Source organism: Schistocerca serialis, chromosome 9 (genome assembly GCF_023864345.2).
Source record: "Schistocerca serialis cubense isolate TAMUIC-IGC-003099 chromosome 9, iqSchSeri2.2, whole genome shotgun sequence".
Taxonomy (NCBI): Eukaryota; Metazoa; Arthropoda; class Insecta; order Orthoptera; family Acrididae; genus Schistocerca; species Schistocerca serialis.
In genome coordinates, this window is record NC_064646.1 from 33,307,288 (window position 1) to 33,334,459 (window position 27,172).

Consider the following 27,172-nt stretch of genomic DNA (forward strand, 5'->3'; position numbering starts at 1 on the left):
GCATGACGACCTGTGTGGTAGTGACCACTTTCCGCTCTTTTTGTCACTACCATAGCGTCACTCTTCTGGGCGCCCTAGCAGATGGGCTATGAATAAGGCTGACTGGGATTTGTTCTCCTCCACTGCCGCTTTTGAGCCTCTCTCTACTGATGACATTGATGCGGTGGTTCAATCGATCACCACCGGCATCGTTACTGCCGCCGCGTCTGCCATTCCCCGTTCTTCTGGGTCCCCTCGGCGGAAGGCTGTGCCTTGGTGGTCGCCTGAGATCGCTGAAGCGATTAAAGAACGCCGGCGGGCGCTCCAGCGTCACAAGCGCCATCCCTCCTTAGCCCACCTTATCGCCTTCAAACGGCTGCGTGCGCGGGCCCGCCTCCTCATCCGCCAAGGCAAGAAGGAGTGCTGGGAGCGGTATGTGTCCACCATTGGCCTCCATGTCACTCCCTCGCAGGTCTGGGCCAAGATTCGACGCATCTACGCCTATCGGACCCCTGCCAGCATCCCTGCGCTCTCACTGAATGGAGCCGTTTGTACTGACTCCGACGTCATTGCAAATCGCTTAGCAGAGCATTTTGCTATGAGTTCCGCTTCTGCGAATTACCCCCAGGCCTTCCGCTCCATTAAAGAGCGGATGGAACGTCGGAGCCTTTCATTTCGCACCAACCACCCGGAATCTTACAATGCTCCATTCAGTGAGTGGGAATTTCGCAGTGCCCTAGCTGCTTGCCCTGATACCGCTCCTGGGCCAGATGGCATCCACTGTCAGATGCTGAAACACCTTTCAGTGGACTGCCAGCGGCGCCTTCTCGATCTTTACAACCGTCTTTGGGTCGAGGGGGAGTTTCCGTCGCAATGGCGGGAAGGCATTGTCATCCCCGTTTTGAATCCTGGAAAGACCCCTCTGGAGGTGGACAGCTACCGTCCCATTAGCCTCACCAACGTTCTTTGCAAGTTGCTTGAACGGATGGTGAGCCGGTGCTTGCATTGGGTACTGGAGTCTCGGGGCCTTCTGGCTCCGTCTCAGGGTGGGTTCCGTAGAGGCCGCTCCGCCACCGACAATCTGGTGAGCCTGGAGTCGGCCATCCGTACTGCTTTTGCCTGCCGTCAGCACCTGGTTGCTGTCTTTTTCGACATGCGGAAGGCGTACGATACGACATGGCGTCATCACATTCTTTCTACGCTTAATGGATGGGGCCTTCGGGGTCCTCTGCCGATTTTTATCCGCAATTTTCTGTCGTGTCGTACCTTCCGCGTGCAAGTTGCGGCCTCTTATAGTTCCTCCCACGTCCAGGAGAACAGTGTGCCACAGGGCTCTGTTTTAAGTGTCTGTCTGTTTTTAATAGCCATTAACGGGCTTGCTGCGGCCGTGGGAAATTCTGTCTCCGCTTCCCTGTATGCTGACGACTTCTGCCTTTATTACAGCTCTACTGGCATTGCAGCTGTTGAACGTCAGCTACAGGGCGCTATCCGTAAGGCGCAGTCTTGGGCTGTAGCGCATGGGTTTCAGTTTTCGGCAGCCAAGACCCGCGTTATGCATTTCTGCCGGCGCCGAACAGTCCATCCTGAGCCGCGGCTTTATCTTGCCGACGAACTCCTTGCTGTGGTGGAGACCCACAAGTTTTTGGGGGTGGTTTTCGATGCCCGGTTGACTTGGCTGCCTCATATCCGGCATCTTAAACAGACGTGTTGGCGGCATCTAAACGCTCTGAGATGCTTGAGCCGCACCCGCTGGGGCGCCGACCGCTCTACCCTGTTGCGGCTCTACCAGGCGTTAATCCAGTCCCGTCTGGATTATGGGAGCCTGGCTTATGGCTCAGCATCCCCATCTGCGTTACGGGTGCTGGACCCAATTCTCCACAGCGGGATACGCCTTGCCACTGGTGCTTTCCGCACCAGCCCTGTGGACAGCGTACTAGCGGAGGCAGGTGTACCTCCACTGCGTTTCCGACGCCAACGTTTGCTGGCCGCTTATGCTGCCCATGTTCTAAGCTCGCCCGGGCATCCAAACTATCGTCTCCTGTTCCCGCGGTCGGTCGTCCGTATGCCAGAACGTCGGCCCCGGTCTGGTTGTACAATAGCGGTCCGCGTCAAAGAGCTTCTCTCTGGGCTTCAGGGTTTCACTGTTCCACCTCCTTTCGGGGCTACTTTGCATACACCCCCGTGGTGTGTTCGTCGCCCTTGCCTTCGGCTCGACTTGGCACAGGGCCCTAAGGACTCAGTCCCCCCAGAGGCCTTCCACCGCCGCTTTTATTCCATCCTGGCCACGTATCAGGGCTCTGGTGTTGTTTACACTGACGGTTCGATGGTTGCTGGTCGTGTCGGATATGTGCTCACTCTAGGGGACCATTCCGAACAACGTTCCTTGCCGGATGGCTGCAGCGTTTATACTGCTGAACTGGTCGCCATCTTTCGTGCCCTAGAGTATATCCGCTCCTGCTCAGGTGAGTCCTTCGTTATCTGCAGCGATTCCCTGAGCGGTTTATGAGCTCTCGACCAGTGTTTCCCTCGTTCTCGTATGGTGATGGCTATCCAGGAGTCTCTGCATACTCTTGCCCGTTGCGGCCGCTCTGTGGTCTTTGTGTGGACCCCCGGTCATGTCGGTATCCTGGGTAACGAACATGTTGACCGCCTGGCGAAAGAGGCCACCAGTAAGCCATCTCTGGACGTTGGCCTCCCAGAGACTGATTTGCGGGCAGTCTTCCGCCGCAAAATCTTGGCGCTATGGGACGATGAATGGCGCGAACTGACAATGCGCAATAAACTCCGTGCTGTCAAGGAGACGACGGCTGTGTGGCGGTCATCCCTGCGAGTCACTCGCAGGGACTCAGTAGTTCTTTGCCGGCTCCGCATTTGCCACTCCCGGCTGACACACAGTTATTTACTGCGCCGGGAGGACCCTCCTCTATGTCGCTGTGGGGCGGCTTTGACAGTGGCCCACATTTTGATGGCCTGCCCCCTTTTAGCTGTGGTCAGGCAGACATTTGCGCTGCCTGCTACGCTCCCTGCCCTTTTAACAGACGACTCCACTATGGCTGACTTGGTTTTATGTTTTATTTGGGCAGGGGGATTTTATCATTTAATCTGAGTGTTTCTGTTTTATTTTATTGGTTTGTGTTGATTCTGGCCTTTGGCCTATGATTTTAAACTGATTTTTTAAAGTGTTTCTAAGTGGTTGGCTTTTCCTTTTTTATTTCTATGGTCGGCCAACCACCGTCACACTCTGTGTGGTTTTAGTTCGTTTTGTCTTGTCTTTGTCTCAGTTTCTCTTGTTCTGTATCGTCTGTGCTCTCTTCTGTTCCTCGTTTTTATTCGCTGTGGGTGTTCTTTGTATTTGGAAAAAGGGACCGATGACCGTCGCAGTCTGGTCGCTTTAAACCCACAAACCAACCAACCTTTCCTTGCTGGTTAGCTTGCTGCTGCTGCTGCAACCCCCTTTTCTCTTCTTCTCTGAAGTATATCTGCTAGGAACAGGAGTTTCTCAAGATTCTTTCTAATTATAAAAATAAGCAGGCGTGCACAGTTTCTTTTGCTTAACTTCACGACGTATATTTGAACATCAAACTTTTACAAAACTCATTCTCCACATAAACAAACACTATCAAGTATGTCCCTTCACGTGTCCAAAGGTTAAAACCAGAGTTCATTTACACATAAGCAAAGGTTGGCTTAAAACCCAAGTCCATTCTCATTCTGAATCTGAACACACCTCTTATCCTCTCAATGTCCAAAACGAACAACAATTAACAATATTTCAACAGTTTTTTTTTTTTTTTACTACAATAGTCAAAGTTATAAAACAGCACAGAATACATAAACACTCCTTGTTCTTTCACTACGGCTTCCATGGTGTGACCGGCAAATACTTGTCTGTGCCGTTCGACCGCCATGTCTACGGTCTTCTTACTACACACTTTGGACCTGCACACACAGACAGGCGACTCACAGTAGATAGTCTCTCTCACACTTATATTTAAAATATTGTGTGTTCGAGACAGTAGGAGGCCAAGTGATTCTAGAATTTATGCAGAAATTCTTGAAGCACTACAAACGTAAAACCAGTTACTCAACTCCTCGACAATCGAAATACACTTCTTGATTACAGAGCTGCGTGAATATCCTCATTGTGGCAAAATTTTTTTCCCCTCAAATGTTCTGTCAGCTTTCCAAAAAGAATTTATTTCAGCTTGCTGAAAAGATAGTAATTGTGTGGTGCAAGATGTAGATTTCCCAATCAGCATCTCCTAATCTATGTGGCCTTAATCAAATTGATGGCACTGTTTCATTATGACTGAATGAGACCTTACATTTGACCCATATACCGTCAAGATTTTATGATGACTCTGTGTGCAATTTAGAAGTCTTGTCCACAAGAATCATACTATCCTATGTACTTCAACTTTGGAGTATGGGTACAGTTGTCTCACCATTTGAATCACACACTGTGATACACTTGTTATCCATAGCACATTAGAACTGTGTTTACAGAAATCCTAGAACGTGTTCTCTTTTCTGACATGCACCTTTCAAAATAAAAGCAGGCGTATGACAAGGTGATGGCATAACTCCAATTCTTTTTAGTAGTGTGTTAGAGAAAATAGTAAGAATTTGGAATGAAAAACTCCTTGAACTCAGTTTCTAACCTATAAGGTTAGGAAGAGGAAACAAACAGATCAAAATCAACTGTCTTTCATTTGCAGATGATTTTGCTATACTTTCCAAAAATGTGGCATGTGCAATAACACAAATAATTCTCCCGGAAGAAATAGCCTCCAGAACTGGCTTAAGAATTTCTGCAGAAAATACAAAATTTTGTAACAAACATTAAGGGTGAGCAGAATTTCTGAAAACAGATATTGGCCAAGTAGAGAGGGTAAGAAAATTTAATATTTAGGGGAGATAATCCAAGAAAATGCTTTGTAAAAATCTGCAATAGGGGAAAGGTCGCATAAAATGGGGAGAGCATATGGTATCATCAGAGATCTATAGAATAAAAGGGGCGTATCCATAAATGTGAAAATAAGGCATTACAACACAGTAGTGAAGCCAGAACACCTATATGCAAGCAAATACCTGGTATTAAACTATAATTTAGATAAATTAGAAGTACTAGAAAAGTGAGTTATAAGGAATATATTAGGACCAGAAAACACAACAGAAGGTTGGAAATTACAAAGTAATGCTGAAGTATACCAAAATATAGAAAAATATTACAAAATTAATGAGAAAAAGAAGACTCATATTTTTTGGACATCTATTTAGAATGCAAGACAGGCTATTAACTAATAAGACTTCCAAATATTTGTGGGGTAACGAGTTAAAAAAGGATTTAGAAAGAAAGAATATAAAAATAGAAGATATAAACAACAGAGAAGCCTGTAAGGAAAGAGTATTGAAAATAAAGGATTCCAAGGCAGGGTAGCTAAAAAAGACTTCTTCAGTATGGTATGAAGACAGAAAGAAGAACCATTGTGAACAGATGAAGGCATACTGGATGAAAAGAAAAGGACAAAGAATGAAGAATTGAAATTGGAATGTGGTCTTCAGATGTCCTATTTGCAATAAAAAGTAAAATAAAATAAAATAATGCAGGTGGATTAAAGAGTACAGTATTCTTAGTAAATGAATTTTACAGTTGTACCCTAAGCCTATCACGAAACTGAATATAACACAGTTGCTAATGTGCCACGATAGTCAGCTATCCATTTCAGAATGCTGAGGACTGTGTGTGTCCCAGTTGCACTCCATTTTATCAGCATACTTCTTAAGGAGTAATAACTTGAGTCTACATTTGAAAACACTTCTACCGTCTGTCATACATTTTTGCCAAAGAGTTTTATAGCTGAATATTGCACTGTTATCTGAATTGGAGTTAGACTCATGAAAGGGAAGCACTGATCATTTTTTCTTCAAACATTGTATAAGAGAATATCTCAATAACTCACAAAAAATTTCATCAGTGATAATTTCTAGGCTTTTTGTTATTTTTTGTTGGCAAACTACATTCATAGTAGATGGGGTATTTTTTGCGGTAAGAAGTAGATGATCCGTATTTTTTTTTTTTTTTTTTTTCCAAAGTTTAAAGCTAGTTCATTTGTTAAAAACCAGTTAATAACCAGAACAAAAACATAGTTAATTTTTTTCCTGTGGATGCCTCTTTGAGTTGCTTGACAATAATGCTTGTATCACCTGCAAAATAGGCTAATTTTACCTTTTGTTTCATATAAGCTGGATTGATACACAGCCAGAACAGTAATGAGTCCTTCATCAAACTCTGCAGAAAGCTCATTGTGATTTCATCCCATCTAGGTGATGTGCTGTTTCTGTTTTTATTATTAGAGCATCCTGTTGTAAGTTTGTGCATCCTGTTTCTTAAACAGGAACTAGATTAGGCTTGTGCTAAACCATGTACCACATAAAAACTTAATCTGTCTTATAGTGTATTATGATTGCCACTTAATGTTTATTTCATAACTTGGTTTGTTTAGTTGCTAGCAGTTCAGTTGCTGTGAGTGCTAAGTTTAAAAGTATTCTACAGAATGTGCTGTACTTTAAAAATTCTTGCGTTTTAGCACCAAATAATATTTTTTGTTTTGCATCTACATGTATGTGCTGCAAGTCACCTGGTTACTTCGTGAGTGACTACTATTTCATTCATGAATAGAGTTTCGGGGGGGGGGGGGGGGGGGTGGACAGTGTGTTAGCTGCCCCTCATGACCTCAGATTTCTCTGATTTTACTTTCATGCTCACTTTCAATGTTACCTGTCTGGTTAGTAAGGAATGCTTTGTAAATTGGGTACTGTGTGGCTTGCAGAAATTGCAGATGTGTCGTATTGATAACTATTAATGAATATATTAAGTAATAGTAATAAATTAATACCAGTCTCACTCCTTACAATATTCTCAAAATTTTTGATTAGGTAGCTCACTCAAGGATTGTCATCCAGCTGTCTAGCAATAGAGTATTTGCTCAGTTAATTTTGATTTCAAAGGCATTGCTCTACTGAGGCAGCTTTTAATACTCATAAAATTTTTCCATGTGATAAAACATCCACTGTATGTGTGTGGGTGTACTTGTGTGCACTGGTGAATGATGCAACAAAAGCCTAACAGCAGTCAGTATTCAATTTGATTTTCTTGTTTTGTTACCTGTCAGTTGCTCACTGCTTTTCCCATGTAATACGTATGTGGTTATATTTTCATATATCATTGTTTATTAACAAATAAGACAACTTTTAACAAATGTTAAATGTAGACAGCTGTGCTTCCCTCTTCCTCTATGTTCCATTCTTTCAGGTTTTACTTATGTGTTTTTGTCATATAGTAAGAATTACAAATTACACACATCAAAAAATGTTTTGCATAACCTCAGTTCCGAGAGTTCCGGAATCTGTACAGAAAATTGGAATACAGATCAACATGAACATCATTACCTGCCTTTTTATTGCTCATGAAAACCACACATTGCGTGTTGTACCACCATACAGCGAGACCTTCAGAGGTGGTGGTCCAGATTTCTGTACACACCTCCACTTCTAATACCCAGTTCCACATCCTCTTGCATTGATGCATGCCTGTGTTCATTGTGGCATACTATCCATAAGTTCATCAAGGCACTGTTGGCCCAGATTGTCCCACTCCTCAGTGGCGATTCGGCAGAGATCCCTCAGAGTGGTTGGTGGGTCATGTCCATAAACAGCCCTTTTCGATCTATCCCAGGCATGTTCGATAGGGTTCATGTCTGGAGAACATGCTGGCCACTCTAGTCAAGCGATGTCATTATCCTGAAGGAAGTGATTCACAAGATGTGCACAATGGGGGCATAAATTATCATCCATGAAGACAATTGCCTCGCCAATATGCTGCCGATATGGTTGCACTATCAGTCGGAGGATGGCATTCATGTATCATACAGCCGTTACGGTGCCTTCCGTAACCACCAGAAGCGTACATCAGCCCCACATAATGCCACCCCAAAACAACAGTGAATCTCCATCTCACTGCACTCGCTGGACAGTGTGTCTAAGGCATTCAGCCTGAGTGTGTTGCCTCCAAACACACCTCCAACGATTGTCTGTTTGAAGGCATATGCGACACTCATCTGTGAAGAGAATGTGATGCCAATCCTGACTGGTTCATTCGGCATGTTTTTGGGCCCATCTGTGCTGCGCTGCATGGTGCAAAGATGGACCTTGCCGTGGATGTCAGGAGTGAAGTTGCGTATCATACAGTCTATTGCGCACAGTTTGACTCGTAACAGGATGTCCTATGACTGCACGAAAAGCATGATTCAACATGGTTATGGTGCTGTCAGGGTTCCTCCGAGTCATAATCCATAGGTAGTGGTCATCCACTGCAGTAGTAGCCCTTGGGCGGTTGAGCGAGGCTGGTCATCGACAGTTCCTCTCTCTCTGTATCTCCACCATATCTGAACAACATCGCTTTGGTTCACTCAGAGATGCTTGGACACTTCCCTTGTTGAGAGCCCTTCCTGGCACAAAGTAACAGTACGGACACAATCGAACCACGATATTGACCGTCTAGGCATGGTTGAACTACAGGCAAGATGAGCTGTGTACCTCCTTCCTGGTGGAATGACTGGAACTGATCGGCTGTCAGACCCCCTCCGTCTCATAGGCACTGCTCATGCATGGTTGTTTACAACTTTGGGTGGGTTTTAGTGACATCTCTGAACTATCAAAGGGACTGAGTCTGTGATACAATATCCACAGTCAGTGCGTTCAGGAGTTCTGGGAACTGGGGTGATGCAAAACTTTTTTGATATGTGTATATGAATCTTATATTTACACAAATTGATATTAACAGAGCTGATTCATATACTGCTGTTCAAATTTGTGTATGATTACATTCAACAGTTTGGTGCTGATGAGATTAAAGCCTGTCCTCTTGGAACGGTCCCTCAATGAGCTGGAGTCAAGCTTCCGCTCATATTCTCGTGCATTGGTGGGTATTGCTGCAGGCCTTCACCGTACACGAGAGGTCCGATGTTTGTTTGTAGAGCTTGTTGAACGTTGTTTGGAACCATGGAGGCAAGCAGGTTGGCCACATCAAGACCTTCGATCATTCCTCAATGCTTATACTACGTCAGCACTTGAGATGGACATCTTCAGGTGGGCATAATTACTTTTGGATATCCATTTTTCTGTTCCACATTTCTGACGGACAAATGATGTAATTGCCCTTGCTAATCTACTAATAAGTATCAGATAAGATAATATGCTTTTCTTACAGTGGAAACACACATACATACACACACACACACACACACACACACACACACACACACACACACACAAATGGAATCATATTAATTTCACCTGAAATGATACTGCAGTCAGTGAAAAAGGGATGAACTTTCTTGTGCTTGACATTGCGTAAAATTATTGCCAACAATTTGCATTTTTAATGTAGTGCAGTTCCACAAAAGTTTTTGTGTTCCACAAAAGTTTTTGTGGGTTTACTTTCTATGTAGTATGATCACATATAATTAGTATAGGGAGTCCTATTAAAAATGATTGTCACCCAATTTTCACTCCTTACCGTTTGCGTTGTTATCAGGCATGATAATTAAAGTATGTTTCAGACAAAAGCTATTTGGTTTTGAGCATAGACTCACAATATGAATCATAATATTTTCACCTATTGCTCGACCTTCGGATGGGAAACTGAAACCTAATCACCATTGTAAAGGGCACTACTGTCGATAGTAGTATGATGTAGCAACTAGTACATGTTATGCATTACTGGTTTTCTGGAAGTTTTGGAACTGGGAATATCTATTTCTGGCAGAGGTATTGTGTGGGTATTTTATTCTACAATGTCAAAATACTACTGGTCACATGCCAGTATGCAAGGAGGACAGTCGTCATTCAGTTTTCGCACAAAACACTCCCTTGTAGACGTGTGACACCAAAATAACTTGAATAGTTTACCGCAGTGATGACTTATGTTTTTGCAAGTATTATGTCAATAAGCAGAGTAATAGTGAACAAATGATATGGTTTATTTGCAGATGTTGCGTGTAGTTACATATGAAATTAGTGGATGAAACAGTATTGTCATCCTTGTCAGTTGCTTCCATTGGTAGAACATATTACTATTTAGGCTGTTTTAAATATAAAGTTACTGTGAACAGTTATGACTGGAAAGATTAATTCGGAAAGGCAATAAAGCAGTGGCAAACTTAAGTGTGAAAGCAAAATATACTTTACTTTCAATAAGAGCATGATTGGACCTTGCCATGGTTGGGAAGTGTGTTTCATGCAAGAAGTAAGTAACTATAGTAAAATTATCTGCACTATTATCATTTCCAAGCAATATTTTATTTCCCCTAAATTTGAGGAACTTTAATATCTACAAAGTAAAGAAGTATGTTCTTTGTATCAGGCAACATAGTCAAATTCTTTTAGCAACAAACCAGGTTCTCTTTGCTAACCATCCGATACTCATGTATGATTGTTGCATAATCAAACTAAAATATTCATCCAAAAATGAAGTACAAATAAATAAAACTCTAAAACTGAATGTTGTATAATTTTTTATTAAAATCTTTATTTGCCAAGATTGCAATGTAGATAATGGCAGTGGTTACAAGTTTCAGTTGCATAAAAGATCATCTTTTAATCTCTGAGGTCTTGTAACTGGCCACAAATTAGAAATACCTCAGAATACAATAGCATTAACAAGAGTAATTCTGCAAAAATGGTTGGAAGTACATACCAGGATACAAACAGTGTCTGCATCAAGAGAATTGACAAGACACTTAAACATTTCAGTGTCAACATCCTTAAGGAAATGTCAACTGTAGAACAATATAGAATAAAATTATATAGATATGCTCCAAGGTCAATGGCATGAAACTATGTCCAATAAAGTTTCAATAACAACATATCTTACAATTGTATTTGCAATATACATATGTGAAACGTACTGTGCAAACATTGTTGTAGCTGTTGAATGTGACAAGAGTTCATGAACTCAGCAATGTAAGCAACAGCTCGAGCATAGTAAGGTCTGGTAGCCCAGAAAACAAGTTTAAAATTCTACAACATATTTATTTTAACCCAGAGACATGTTACAAGGAAATTTGACACATTAACAACCACCAAATAGCGCTACAGATTAAAAAAAGACTCAGCTTCTTGAAACTTAACTTGAATCTTAATTGAATCAAAATTTATATTGGCTGAATTAAAATGCAAAAAATAATTTTACTGAATCGATAGTCACGTAAACATAAAAAAAAAAAAAAATCCCCTTCCCTCTCTCTCTCTCTCTCTCTCTCTCTCTCTCTCTCTCTCTCTCTCTTTTTTTTTTTTTTTTTTTTTTTTTTACAAGGATTACAGCTGACAAATACAATATACATATTTTACAACATGGAAACTCTGCAAGTGAAAATAACTGTGGGCAAATCACTCTTGACAGACGGATACAAATAGATTCCTCCGCTGACACACAAATTGGTGAAAAACATTACAGGAAATAACAGAGTGACACTTATAAACAATACTGAGAACCATTCTTTACACCGGAACACACCTATTAAAATAACAATAATAAATATGCAGGCAAGTTCTCTGTGACATAGCAATTGAGAACAATTAGTAATAACTTTAGCTGAATGAATGTAATTAGTACAATCCGTGATGTCTAGAGTGAAATTTCAAAAAAGCCATGGACAACAGATCATGTCCAGAAAACATAATTAAGCAAACATAAGCATAGCTTGAGTTAGTTTCAAATTAAACAATAATACCAACAGCTCACACAGATGGTGCAGATCAGTTAACTGTAACTGCACTGGCATGTGAGTGTAATTGGAGCATGACCACAAGCCAACAAGATATCAGGGGACACAGTGTTCAATGTTTTCAAATGCAAATTCTCAACAGTAATGACGACTGGCATGCAATAACTCCGACACAGTTGCAGTCCCGATGTTTAACATGGTCCTTATGCCAGCAATGAATCGGCTTCAAAATAATTAGGGGCATGTCTAGTAGGAACAATTTCTTCTCGTGACTGCACATCCATGTAATGTCCCATTAGCAATGATCAGTGGTTGTGCATGCTTTGCTCTATCTAGCCATGTTGACTGTCAGAGTCTTGTAATCTTACCCTCCCACACATCACTATTAAAATTCTCTGTCTATAAAACTTTCAAAAGCTTCAAGAGGTGTAAGAGATACAAAAGAAGAACTTTTTACTTTATTTTCTCTTCTTGTTGTTGGCTCCAAGTCTTGTGTCTAGGGGTACATTCTTGGAGCTGAAATTTTAATTTAACGTTTTGGGTTCCTGATGACTGAATAACTGATGAACATTTGCCTGTATATTTCTTTTATTATATCCCATTCTTCTATATCGCACTGACTTCACAATCTCCACTTTCATAAAACCTTCAATTACGTTGTTGTCGGCAAGATTAGCAAAATATGTGCGTTTCCGTCAGAGGCAAGCCCACTACCCCCTATATCCTGCAGTACTCACATTATTCCAAAGAGTTTACAAAGCAACAGAGTTTACTAACATTCTTGACAAAAAAATCATTGCCAAGATATATTATTTTTTTGTAAATGAATCCAGAAATAAATTTAGTAATTACTGTTAGATTGTGCAATTAATAATATGAATTTTAAATATGCCAAATATTTTTGGAATTTCAAATATTATTAAAAGAAGAGTAATTTTAACTGTACATACAGAGTGTAACAAATTAATTTCTTTTTATACATTTTAGCCTGAAATATAATACGCCATATACAAAATCATGTGAATTCTTTCGGGGAAACAGCCGAGAATGTTCACCTATACAAGAATTGATAGTATACATAGTACTGGTTATTTCTATATTTAAAAAAATGGTAATGTTAGAGGAGGGTATCCCATTACAATATCCCCCTCACAAAATTTGGAAACAGGGTGTTTACAATATTTTGTGACAGACTACAAGGCTTGCTGAATGGTGTACAAAATCATGCCCAGGATAGCAAATAGATGTATAGGAGTATCTGATTAACATATTACAGAAAACATAGGAAAAATATCTACTATACAAGTCATAATCTATACATATATCAGGATATGGCTTTCAGATTTTCAGATCTGTGGAACATACTGTCTCAGGAAAATACTACAAAATCAAAACTACAACGTTACATCACTAAACTATAGAAATAATTACAGAGACAAGGTAAATTACTAGAATTACAAATTTTAAATGAACATCCATACAATCAAACTTCCAAAATCTTCAAAAGAGAAGAGAAAAATGTCAGAGCCTAAGCATACGACGAGTGAGCCAACTCTAAAAACTGATAATGACGGGTATGAACCAGAAGAATATACTCAGTCATGAGTAGGAATCAATCAGCCACATAAACCAGAGTATTCAAAGATATGTTGACTCATGAAAACACAAAGTAGTGAAAAAATATTAGAGCCTAAGCTTACAATGTGGGGAACGCCCCATGAATCCCCACCACACCGGGTACAAACCAGCAAAAAATGTTTTGGCACAACAAAATGAATAAAGTTCACTCATAATCATATCAATAAGTTCAATTATATGCAAAGAGTAATTGTAAGAAGCTTCTAGCCTCAGTCAATGGTTGTACACTCTTGTTGAGTAAACACACTGTCGCGATGACTAGGGGTACACAAAACAGAGCTAAGCATGAGTCTGTCCAGAACTCGACATACAATCAGATACAATATTGCAATACTCAGCATAGACTCAAGTAACCATAGTCATAAATAGCTTTGAATGCTGACACAATCCAGTAGCTTGAGAACCAAAATCAGAGTATGAAAACAGACATGTATACATCTTGTTATAATGTCTATAGTAATAAATGTATTCCACACTATTTGTTAATTATCTATACAAACTAACCTACGTATATAAAGACCTAGATGAGTCACTTACAAATGATTAAAAAAACCGTACTGATTTAAAGTTACATAATGTAATGGAAAATCAGCCCCGTACGAAATGATGCATCTATGCTGTTTAACACTGTCTTTAGCAGTCTTGGCTAACAATTCACAAATATCCGTCACAACACAGATCCAGTCAACAGATGCTCGAGTACGTTATCCAGCACCCACGATCTCTTCTATCAGGGTACAGCCATACACTAGTTTGGGGAGTGGATCTGCCCATATCTTTCAGTTTCCTCCTTAGAGTTCTCATCACAGGTTCCAACAGATAGGTAACTCCCTGTCTAGCAATCACATAAAATCCTGAAACATTGTTTTGTGTACTAAATATGCTGTCCAATACCTTCTTCACATTACATGAGATATGCTCTCCCTGTTCATCTTATAAAGTCAATTCTATGGGATTCATGTCAGGTGAAATTAAAAAGTGTTCACATATGAAACATAAATATTCAGAGATAAATGCAATAAAAAATGGACTAATAACGTAATACACACAGATATGCCCAGATAATATTCCTAATATTTGCAGTAAAAATTATGAGCATTGTTCTGTTTCACAATGATTTCAACTCGGTCAATAGATAAGACAAAACTTTAGAAACTACATGTTCTTACATACTAGATTCATGACAACGGAAAAAGAACAAATAAACAAAAATTAGATACTTATGGATTATGTCTATATGCTTTCAGTTCAGTGATATTGCATAAGCCAAACAACTTCTTAGATTTTGGATACACAAGTCTGTATGCATTAGGACGTGGATTTTCATGATTATTGAATGGTCCAATATAAATATCGAAAAATTTCTTTATCTCTGATGTCTACACTTTAGATTTCTCTTTGTTTTTCACCAACACAAGATCTTCTACTTCAGACTTAAAAAATCTACCTTTACTGTTATGTCTTTGCTTTATCCTATCCCCCTGTTTTTTCATCATATCCCTAACAAATTCTTCCCTCTCTTGTGGAAACTTAACATTTTCAGAAATAAAGTTATCTGGCCTGCAATTAAACATGATTTCAAATGGTGAAAAACTTGTTGAAAAATGTTGTAAGATGTTCATAATATACTCAAAATCACTGACATAATCTATCCATCTGGTATAATTCTTACTACATTCTGTTCTAAACAGTCTTCCAATCTCTCTCTTATTTCTTTTTGCAGGGTTACTTGAAGGATGGTACACTGAGGTCAGAGTATGCCTTATTTTTGTGTGATCAAAAAAATCTTTCCAAGCTTTAGAAGTAAACTGAGAACCATTATCAGATAAAATTGTTTTTGGTATATCCACCTGATGAAAATGTGTTTTTTCAAACTTAGAGATGATTTGCTTACTGGTACATTTCTTAAGAGGAAACAGCTTTATAAACTTCAAACATACATAAACCACCACAAAAACATAACAAAATCCATACTTAGACTTAGGTAAATGTCCATAAACATCCACAGACACAAGATCAAGGTTACTATTAAGCAGTATGTTTCACATTTAGCCTCTACTAGTTTGGTTACTTATCTTCACTTTTTAACATCTGTCACAGATGGCAATCTTGTTCTTGACTCTTCTTCCTATGTTATAAAAGTAGATGTTTTCCTGGATCTTTTGTGTGCATTTGGTTCATCCACAATGACCAAAACTCTCATGTGAATAAGTAATCAAAGTATCGGTACATTGTTCTGGGCAACATAGTTTCCAGTCCTCTGAGTCAGTCTTATGTCTCCCGAATAAAATACCCTTGTGTACCTTATAATACTGTTCTGTCTTTTCTCCTCCTTTCTTACCCAACATGCACTTAAACAATTCCCAGTTTTGATCATGATTTTGATACTTACAGATGTCTTTGTAAATTTGATCTCTTTCCTCTTTTACACCTTTCAAGTACATAATTTTAAACTCTTCCTCTCCTTCTCCAAAGTTCTTAGATGATTCACCTCCTAAAGGTAGCCTAGACAAAGCATCAGCATCTACATTATCTGTGCCCTTAATGAATCTGATTTCGTAATTGACCTGCTGTAAAAACAGGGCCCAATGAGTAATTTTGCTTTGGTACAGCTTACACATGTGAAGATAACATATGCTTTGTGATCAGCATAGATGATGACTTTGTGACCTAGTAAATAATTTTTAAATTTGTTGAAGGCCCAATGTACAGCCAAAAGTTCTTTCTCAGTTACAGTGTTGTCTCTTCATGTATCTGCAATACTCGACTAGCAAATGAAAGAGATCTGTGCTCAATAACACCATCAACTTAACCTCCTGAAATGAATGAGCACCCAATCCAACATCACTACTGTCCGTCATAGTGCAAAAAGGAAGAGAGAAATCTGGTCTGAACAATATGTGACTTTGACACAATTGTCATTTGATCTCATTGAAAGCATCCTGACACTCGTGATTCCAATCCCAAATGGCATTCTTCTTCAAAATTTCACACAAGCATGGAGCATTCAAAGCTTGACTGCTACAAAATTTTCTGTAAAATCCAGTTAACCCAAAGAAATGATTTAAGCTTTTCTTTTCTTTTTTTCTGAGCAGGGGGAAAATTAGCAATAGCATCAAGTTTCTCTTTATTGGGTGCAATTCCTTTTGCAGATATAACATATCCTAAAAATTTACCTACTTCCACACCAAATTTACACTTGCCTATTTTCATTGCCATGCCTCCTGATTCCAATTTTGAAAACACATCTCTGAACAGATTCAAGTGTTGTTCCCAAGTCTTTTCTGAGACACACAGTGTCATCAACATACACATTTAATTTTGGACTCACTTCACTTCCCAAGACAGAATCCAGAGTTCTAATGAATTCAGCTACAGATACCTTTAGCCCAAATGGCACCACACAATATTGAAAACACTTACCTCTATATAAAAATACTGTATACTTTCTAGAATTAATTTCAAGTGGGATCTGGAAAATCCAGAGGTCAAATCCAAACCACTCATGTGTTTACCTTAATTAAATTTGTGTACCAGCTCGTCCATGTTCTCAGGATGGTCATTATCTCTGATAAGAAATTTATTAAGGTGTCTAGAGTCCGAAACAATTCTCACTCCACCATTCCTCTTACTTACCACAACTAAAGGCTTATTGTAATCACTCCTACTTCTCTCTATTACACTCCATGTCTCCATTTTCTGAATTTCTTTATCTTTCCTTTTTGAAAATGGTATATTATAACGGCTTGAGATAGAAAGGTTGATGTTCTTTAAGGTAAAGCATGCGCTGATAGCCTTTCACTTTCCCCGGTTTTTCACTAAACACATTTCTAAACCCCAATAACAAATTCCTAAGTTGTTCCTTTTGTAGGTCATTAAAGTCGTATCTTCCCTTACTTTAGAATCTACTACATTTTTAAAATCTTGATCCTTAGTCTCATCAAAATCTATATCATCATTATCAAACACCTGGTACTCACCTTTACCAGTTTGCTTTGCTTACCTATAGTGCCTCTTATCTTTACCCGTACAATGGGCATTTCCACAAAATTCTTACTATACTGGATTTTGTCTCTAAATTGTTCAGGTATACCACAAATCGGACTACCTGTATCAATCAAACAGTTCCCTGCCCGCTGATCAATTGTAATCTTAATGTAAGGACACCCAAACTCGTCATCTCTGTTATTAGAAATGTAAGAGATTACTTTGAATTTCATACAATGCTACATCCACACTGTTTTTGCAGGATTTTATCAATGTTACTGGTATCATAGCATTACTTTGGCCACACATGTTGTCAGGTGAAGATTGAACACACTGAATGGGTTCCATAGCACAACTAACATCAGTTATTACAGAAGGAACGCAATAGATTAGTCAACATTACATTTCCTACTTAGATCACCTTTCACTTCATTCCACAAATGCGGATACAAATTTTGACTAGCCACAGCTAACTTACTCCAGAATGCACATTTATCTACGTTATCATCAATTTGGTCCCAAAAAAATTTCAAGAAGTTTTCACTTTTACTCTCTAGGTTTACAGATAACTCAACTTTTCTGTTTAGACCATTACTCTGCATGACATTAATGATAAACTGCTTCGACTGGAGTGGTATTCCGTGACTCTCACTTACATGATCACATACATTACTTACCTCACCTGTATTCACAAATAACTTTGTAATTTTGTTATTCTTAAACTCCACAGAAACCTGGTACTCATCATCATTATCATCATCATCATCATATTTTTCCAAAATTAGTTCATCAGCAATATCATTATCAACACAAGTCTCATTTATCTGAAAGTGACACACTACACCTACATTCATTTGCAATAAGCTACCAGTCTCAGACTTACCAACCTCAGTCATTTCACAGCTCTCATACACATCTACATAAAAAATATCACCTAATTCAGATCCAATACTGTCATCACCTGTTTTAAATACATAAATAACACTGTTTTCTGACAAAGAGAAGAAGTCATTAGTATACACTACGTTAAAATTCTCATTACTCTCATATTCTGGTTTGTGATTAGCACCTACATTACCATAATTAAACACAGTATTACAAAACTTTTGATCACAACATAAGTGCGAAATCTGATGTTCCTTCTGTTCAACTTCAGATACTTGTGCAACATTTTTAATACTGTTAATATTGTGTAAATTGGGGGCTCCTGTACTCATAATGTTTCCTTGCCCTAAAACTGTGACCCTTCATTGACGCGGACTGCCGTTTCCCGAATGGGCACCTCTATGATTGTTTCTTCTATTAAATTGCCCATGGTTATCCCCATTGTTCCTATTCTGCTGATGTTCAAAATTTCTGTCTCTGTTACCATGTTGACCCTGATACAAGTTACCCCTCTCTCTGTTTCTGTAATTGTTACCATTGTGATCTCAATTATTTCGATTGTTATGGTACATCTTCTTTCTACTGTTCTATCCAGCCTGTCAGTATATCGTAAAAATTGTTCAAGGCAATCGTCAGGTCCGTGTACTAAATCCCACAGCAACCTCTCTGGTAATCTCCTTTTTAGTTCATCAATCAATGTCATTCCGTCAAATGGCCTATCAAAGTGTCCTATAATTTGGACCATTCAGAAATTCACTTTCAATCCTCTCTTGTTCAGCTTCGGACCAAAATTTATTTAAAAACTTTTTTCGAAACTTTGGTATGTCTCCCAATTACTTAAATTTAGATTTACCCATGACAGAGCTTCGCCTTCCAGACATCTTGTAACAAATTTAGTTTTTTGATCATCACTCATACCCAACACAAAACTATCTCTACAGTGGTTTAGAAAATTGGCTGGATGTAAATTGTCTGATGGAAAACTTTTGATTGGAATGTTGGAACACACGATACCATTGCTTAAATACAGAGTGTTGTGAATGCAATTTTCCTGAACTACTGAACTTTTTGATCTAAGACATTTACTTTAGTTGGCATGCTGTTTCCAACATTTAAAATTTTTTGATCTAAACTACTAAAGTTCTGTTCCATTTTTTCCTCTATGACCTTCTGCTGAACTCTGGCATCATTAACACTCTTCTTCTGATTTGCAGATTGTGCAACTAACACATTTTCCAAAACAATCATTCACAAATTTTAATCCATCTGACAACTCAGTTTTTAGGTCCGTAACCTGATTACTAAGTTAGTCTATTTGGTATTGTACGCTGTCCATTTTATCATTGCTTTCAGTTTGTATTTCTGTTAACAGATCATTAACTGCACTCAATTTTGCCAAAATCAACTGCATAACATCAGTTTTAACTGTTTCTTTGCTGACTATGCTTTCACTTGTTTCAAACATATCTAGGGCTACGTCCTACAGTTTACACTTCACTACTACTAACTACCCTTGTCTCTATTCATTTTCCTAACAATCACGAGTCTGTCAAAAAAAAAAAAAAAAAAAACCCAAATAGTTTGCACTTACCTTTTTCTTGTTGATCTCCCTTGTAGTCATTGTTAAGTCCTCTTTCAATTCATCTGGTCTGTCATTGTTGATGTTATCTCATCACTGTTGATACAAGTTTGTTGGCCAGTTTGTAATGATATGTGTGCCTCATTGCTTTTTTTTAAACTAATTTGTGTCTGATTCTGAGAAGCTCAGTAATGTTTGTAAATACCGTAAATGTAAATGTGATTCAAAAAGTACTTGAAGTGAAGCGCAACTGGACAGCAACAAACTCTTTAGCGTGCAATTCCTGCAACGATAGTAGCTGTGAATCTTTGAGTATAGACTCCAAAAAAAAAGACAATTGATTTATTAAAAAAAAAAGAGAGAACTGTTAATCTGTATCTTGTGAAAAGAGGGTGTGTTGCAAGGCCATCGCTCAGAACATATTGTCACATTTAATGAAAATTGAGATTTTAGTGATATAACTGAGTAAAGTATGTATAAGAGTTGCCAAACATTTATGTATACAAATTTTCTGGAAGTGGAGAATAGAAATATCTTGTTTTTGGAAAAGGAGGTGAACTTCATTGTCGTCGCCGTCTTTCAAGTCTACAAAGTTCACTAAAATACAGCAAAAGAAATGCATTCTCTATAATTTTCATTCAATATGTAACAACCTCTCATAATTTCTTAATTACTCTGATTGGTTTATGTTCTTTTACAATAGAATGGTGCTGAACTCCACTGATTAATTTTGATGTAGCAGGATATGTAGTTTGAAGGAAATCTGTGCCAAGCAATATCCTTTTCTCACGAAAATCAGATTGCTGTTTGATTTTATTTACTTACAACGGTGGTCCCTTAGGTATGAAAATCTACGGAAACTTGGGCTCAAAGTTATCCGCAATACGGATAAGTAACTAACAGAGCCGTATTTTAAACCTTAAAGAACAATAACTTCCTCCAAATTGTAATACATCACCAACTGGTTCAGAAGCTGATCATTCAAGGAGGCAGCAACCAAAATTCAGGTACCAGTTACGACTTAAAGTAAAAATCTTAATCAAAAATCTCTCTCTCTCTCTCTCTCTCTCTCTCTCTCTCTCTCTCTCTCCAAACACAAATATAAATATTCATATTATTATTATTATTATTATTATTATTATTAAAAAAGATCATTTTATATTGGCTAAGAGAATGAATACAATTGAAGTTCTGAAGTCTTCTTTCATCGAGTGATTGAAGTACATTTACATAAAAATTGCAAATATAGAAATAACCTTCCTTTCTTCTTCTGCAACAGACAAAACTTCGTTATCGGTCAACAGATCACGGCTGACGCCCACATTTGTAATCTTACCCTCCCACACATCACTATTAAAATTCTCTGTCTATTAAACTTCCAAAGCTTCAAGAGGTGTAAGATATACAAAAGAACTTTTTATTTCATTTTCTCTTCTTGCTGTTGGCTCCAAGTCTTGTGTCTAGGTGTACATTCTTGCAGCTAAAATTTTAATTTAACGTTGTGGGTTCCTGATAACTGAATAACTGATTAAGATTTGCTTGTATATTTCTTTTATTTTATCCTATTCTTTTATATCACACTGACTTCACAATCTCCACTTTCATAAAACCTTCAATTACATTGTTGTTGACAAGATTAGCAAGATATATGCGTTTCCATCTGAGGCATGCCCACTACCCCCTACATTCTGCAGTACTCACATTATTCCAAAGAGCTTACAAAGCAAAAGAGTTTACTAACTTTCTTGGCGAAAACTGTTGCCAAGATATATTATTATTTTATAAATGAATCCAGAAATAAATTTAGTAATTACTGTTAGATTATGCAATTAATAATATGAATTTTAAATATGCCAAATATTTTTGGAATTTCAAATATTTTTAAAAGAAGAGTAATTTTAACTGTACATACAGAGTGTAACAAATTAATTTCTTTTTATACATTTTAGCATGAAATATAATACATTGTATACGAAATCATATGAATTCTTTCAGGGAAACAGCCAAGAATGTTCACCTGTACAGGAATTGATAGTATACATGGTATCGGCTATTTCTGTAAGAAAAACATAATGTTAGAGGGAGGTGTCTCATTACAGTCTCCTCCTGGCGGAAGGCACTCTTACTCCTCCCATAGGCTAGGCTGCACTGTCCTCCTATGGTCAGAGGAAAAGCTCACAAGGCATGCTACCCAAATATTTTTGGTACAACAAGATTGATTATTTTGATACAACAGGATCGATCCGAGGTAACCATGGCTCATCATCCTGTCTGGGCACTGAGTCAGTCAAAGTTAACAAGATCAAGGCAGCAAGCAGATTGACTGGCGGTGTGTACATGGGCCCACAGGTTAGCAAAGATGCTACCAGATGGCAGTACAGTGTAATGAAGTGGAAATATTATGTAATAAAATAATTAAAAGCAGGAACGAACTACACAGCAATTTAATAAACAAATAATACAACCAATAATTAGGTGTGTACAGTTATTACGTTACTTGTAATGAAACTGAAGCTGCACAGGTAGAAGAACAGACTGATAGTGTAAATTATGAAAAACTAATAATATCATGTAGACAGAATTGGCTGTAGTAACATTTTATTCTCTACATTCTTCATTACAAAAAAACACTTAATTATAACATATCTGGAGGCTGAATGAACTTACATTGAACTTCACTGTTGAAAAGCAACATAGGTGATTTTTGATACGGTATCAGTGTTACATCTCCTGTGTGCGACCTGTGATCCTCCTGTGTTCTGTGTTAGTAGATCTAATTAATACAATTTCTTTCTGTCACCATTCTTGATGTTTGCTGAGGTGGGCCTGCCACTCAGTTCCACTTAACTGTGTTGCTGCAGTTTTCACAAGATTTCATCTCATTATGCATAGGTGGCTACTGAAAGAAGCATCCCCAGTTGTCTTCCAAGTTACTAGAATGATGTAAAAGATTGAATCTTAAACCTTCGGTATTGACAATTTCCATTACAATAACATCCCAATATACAATCTCGTGTACAATGCAGCTTGATAGATTTTTTTCAAACTGATCTTGCTTGGATCAAGACAAGAAGTATTCCTATAAAAGCCAGCTTGACATTTGTTTGTCATTGTGTCAATTTTAGCCATGGCTTTTTTTCTTTTTCTCTCTTTGTGTTTTGAACACCTTCAAACCATAACACCAAGGAGCAAGTGACCCAACACAACAGGAGGAGACGCTCACTCACTGTCCCACCGCGATGGGTTCAGGATGTTCTCCCATCCACACATATCGTAATATCTCCCACAGTGGGATATCCTGAGACTTACACATACTAAACGTCATGAACATCTTTTGCCATCATAGAAGCCTGGAAGTGGGGCATGTCTTTTAATAAAAATGTCATGTCACACTTCCTGTAAAATATGATGGCCAGGAGAAACAGGCTGTATGTATGATAGCGGCTCTATAATTAAAAGACAATGTTATTCATCTAATATTGTTGTAAGGTATCTAAAACAGTTATATAACATTCAACAGGAAAATGGTTAATAATTGGCTGGTAGTGGAAGTGAAACATAGTCCAATGTCTGTGGGAAGCATTAGCTGATTTACAGCTTGCATACTGGATTTTCGTACAGTATTAATTACATGCAGAATGTATCTATATTTTGAGACATAGAATGGAATAATAATTGAGCAGAATCAGTAGCATGAATGACGCTCAAGTGCTATCATCATAGATCACCAACTGACAGACCATAAGCGCAGTATATACAACAACTCATACAACTTGTAGTGAGGATAAACAAGATTTTAATGGAATTAATAATTAATGTGGACCTTCAGGTACTGGACTATATGATGCATAGAACTTTGTTAGCATTGCAAATTTGCTCAAATGCTGAAGTGCAATGTAAAGTCAATGCTATTGAATATGTCTGCATAGAACAGGAAATGATAATGTCATGGCACTGTGAGCTCAGGCAGTGTACCTAGTCACCCCACAGCTTTAATGAAAATAGCATAGGACATTGATGCTAGATGCCTAGGTTCTGAACAAAATGCGTGCTGGTTAGTGGCCTGTGTCTGTGGTATGGGTTTGAGCACGTAATCATAATACAATGTCGATGTTACCAATATAAATAGCCATGGAACGGCATGCTAAAGTATATGACTAACCATCCTAAGGGTTTCAACCGAGGAACAAGTGTACTGAAAATATGATACACAGACATCATTCCCTGTGACAGTGTACTTAAGGGATATTACTGCCAACAGAGATTAGTGGTTAAATAAACCTTAAGAAGAATTCACAAATCTATATATTCTTATAGGATATGACTCACAGTTTGTTCACTTTACAAAAGTTCATCAAAAATACTGAAAAAATTACTATGCCTCAAGTCTAATTGGTCATTTAATATATGGTTTGTTGCCTTCTTATTGTCACTGTATATCTGTAAAGCTTTTAACAAATTACAGTTTCCCATTATTGGTGCTTTATGCAATATCTTCATTTTATGGTGAATGTCTTCTGTTTTATGTCAGGCATTATTCAAATGTAAACTGAAAGCAATTCTACTCTGTATGTTCATGCTACTTAGCTGCAAATGAGCGGCCATCTTTTTTTGTAGCAGCTGCTCCTGTCATGTGGTCCTAGTCAGCGGACTATTGGTTGACGTCGTCTCACAGGCTTCTCTGATCTTGTGTTCTTCATCTTCGTGCTGGCACTTGTCAATATGCTGGAACATGATAACAGAAAACCAATGCTGTCTCCAAATCATAGTTCATAGGCACAAAACTCGACATGTTTATGGGTTTGAAACTGAATACCGATGTATGGAACTTGGATTACCATGTGTTCACATTCGTTGTCAGCAGTTACAGGAAGCAGAGGGCACTGGAGACCCGATCTGACAGGCCCCACACTGATGGCTAGCACCATCTATAGGGAAATTCTGGTTTCATACTTCTATGCCTGTTTTATGTAGTAGTGTTGGTATCATTTTATGATGGACATTGTGCTCAAGCCGTATTTATTATCCAGATCATTAATGAAAAATTCTGCTTATGTTCCAGCGAAACTATTACCCGTATCTAGGCAATCTGCTTGAAAGGAGATTTTGTTATTAAATTTAATGTCATCATATGCCAGTGACATTTCAGGCACCTCTACCAATTCAGTAATGTCCTCTTGGTTGAATTCTTTTGACATTAATTAATTTTCTGTTATTACCTGTATACTTTCAGAGATAGGTGCATCAGTTTAGAGATTAGTTATGTATAAAAAGGCCAATATGGCATCATAAGATATTGCAGTGCTGTTGTATGTCATCATATGTGAATCCTTCTTAAGAATTGTTTAACAACTAATCTCTATTGTCAGTAAAATAATAACTACCATGTAGACATCATTTGCTGTATCATATTTCGAGTACACTTATTCCTTGGGTTAAACCCATATGATGTTTAGTCATATACTTTACCATGTGGTTCCATGACTATTTATATATAGTAATGTTGGTATCATATTATGATCGAGATTGTGCTCAAGCCTGTACCATAGAGGTAAGTCTACCTATCATAAAGGCCATTAGTCAGTAATCATTTTGTTCAGACCCAAGGCATCTAGCATCAATGTCAGCCCTATGCTATTTTCACTAAATCTGTATGTGTGCCCGGGGACACTGTCCAAGCCTATGATTCCATGGTGTTTATCACTACCTGTGCTGATGGACAAGTTTAGCATTTCACCAGATCTACATCGTAGACGTAGATTTTATGCATAATATATTCCAGTAACTATGGGTATATAACTATTATTATTTCCATTTATAATATTTTCTATCCTTCATGTAAGCTGTGTAAATGTTGTATATATGAGGGAAGATCTGAAAGTTATGCACAATAATTTTGCTACCAAAAAGTTAAGTAGGTAACAAAATATAAAAAATCACAAGTTAACTTAACATCTTTTACGTACTTTCCTACATAGCCACCAGTGTTCCCAACACATTTCTCCCGTCGCGGTACCAGTATCAGTATGCCCTGTTTGTAGAAATCCATTTGGTTGGAGTGTAGCCATCTGCGGACTGCAGATTTCACTTTCACACATGTCACAAGGCACTGGCTGCCCGGAATTTCTTCATGAACCAAAAAGATGAAAAGTCCAACAGTGCAAGGTCTGAGTTATATGCTAAATGTTGTAGCACCTCTTCTCAAATCTGGCAATTTTCTCACAAATAGAAACAGCAACATTGGAAAAGCACTCTCATGAAGAAGTTTGACATTGTCAGCATAAATGTTGTGGTGTTTGTCATGAAGGGCACAAAGCAACTTAACCAAAGTTTTAATGTAGGCTGTGCAGCATTCACAGTGGTCCCATGTTCAGCAAAGTCCACCACTAACATATCATGCATATCCCAGAACACTGTCGCAAGCACTTTCCTAGCAGACTTGAGTCACTTTGATTTTGTTTTTTGTTCTGGGGAACCGGCATGTTCCCACTCCATAGAGGCCTGCTTGGTTTTGGGCATGTAGTGGCGTGCCCACGACTCTTCACCAGTGACAGTTCCTTTCAGAAAGTCATGCCCTTCTGTGGCGTAATGCATTAAGTGATCCAAGCTTGCATCATTCGCTGACCGTTGTGGTTATCTGTCAGGTTCTTAGGCACCCAGTGAGCACTAACTTTACAAAATTTCATTGCGTCATGAACAATATCATACACAACACCATAAGAAATGTTTAATTACAGCGATAAGTTTTGCAGTTGCACATGCCAGTTACTCAAAATTGCTGCTTCAATGGCTACGACATTCTGTGGAGTTGCAGCTGTTATCGGCCATGTGGAGCATGGCGTATCACTGAAGTTCACATGGAACTCTTGGAAGAATGCACACCACCTGGAGATATTGCTACAGTTTTCCCCATACTCATCATGCATGTCCCTGTCAGTACCACTTGGTTTATGCCCCTTGGCCCACAAAAATAGAACTGCAGTTCACTGCTCTTCACAAGTTGACAATAGTAACATGCATTCCATGTTTGTTTTGTAGTTCAGGCTTCTCTCACTAGAGCTGCACATGAAAACAAAATACCCTCTGTAGTGCAAACTTTTAACTCTACTGTCGTGAAATTTCAACATTCCAGCTGCAATACCAGGGGAGAAAAAGAATTATTGTTCATTACTTTCCAGTCCTCCCTTGTATTAAGTTACATTACAATTTCTTTTGCAACAATATCAGTTCTAGAACTAAAATTTACAATATATCTTATAGTCCAGCACTTTAGAGACACTATTCCTTACTAATTCTAGTATACATCTACACACAC

The 27,172-nt window shown here is 38.4% G+C and overlaps 1 protein-coding gene across 1 annotated transcript in view; it reads left to right on the plus strand.

Moving 5' to 3' along the window:
• The window catches only part of LOC126419301 (acidic fibroblast growth factor intracellular-binding protein), a 101,129-nt gene that overhangs the window by 56,187 nt on the left and 17,770 nt on the right, over positions 1-27,172 (plus strand). Inside the window, exon 7 of the mRNA XM_050086476.1 lies at positions 8,875-9,129. Within this exon, the coding sequence (XP_049942433.1) occupies positions 8,875-9,129 (255 nt within the window). The remainder of the gene's footprint in view (positions 1-8,874; positions 9,130-27,172) is intronic.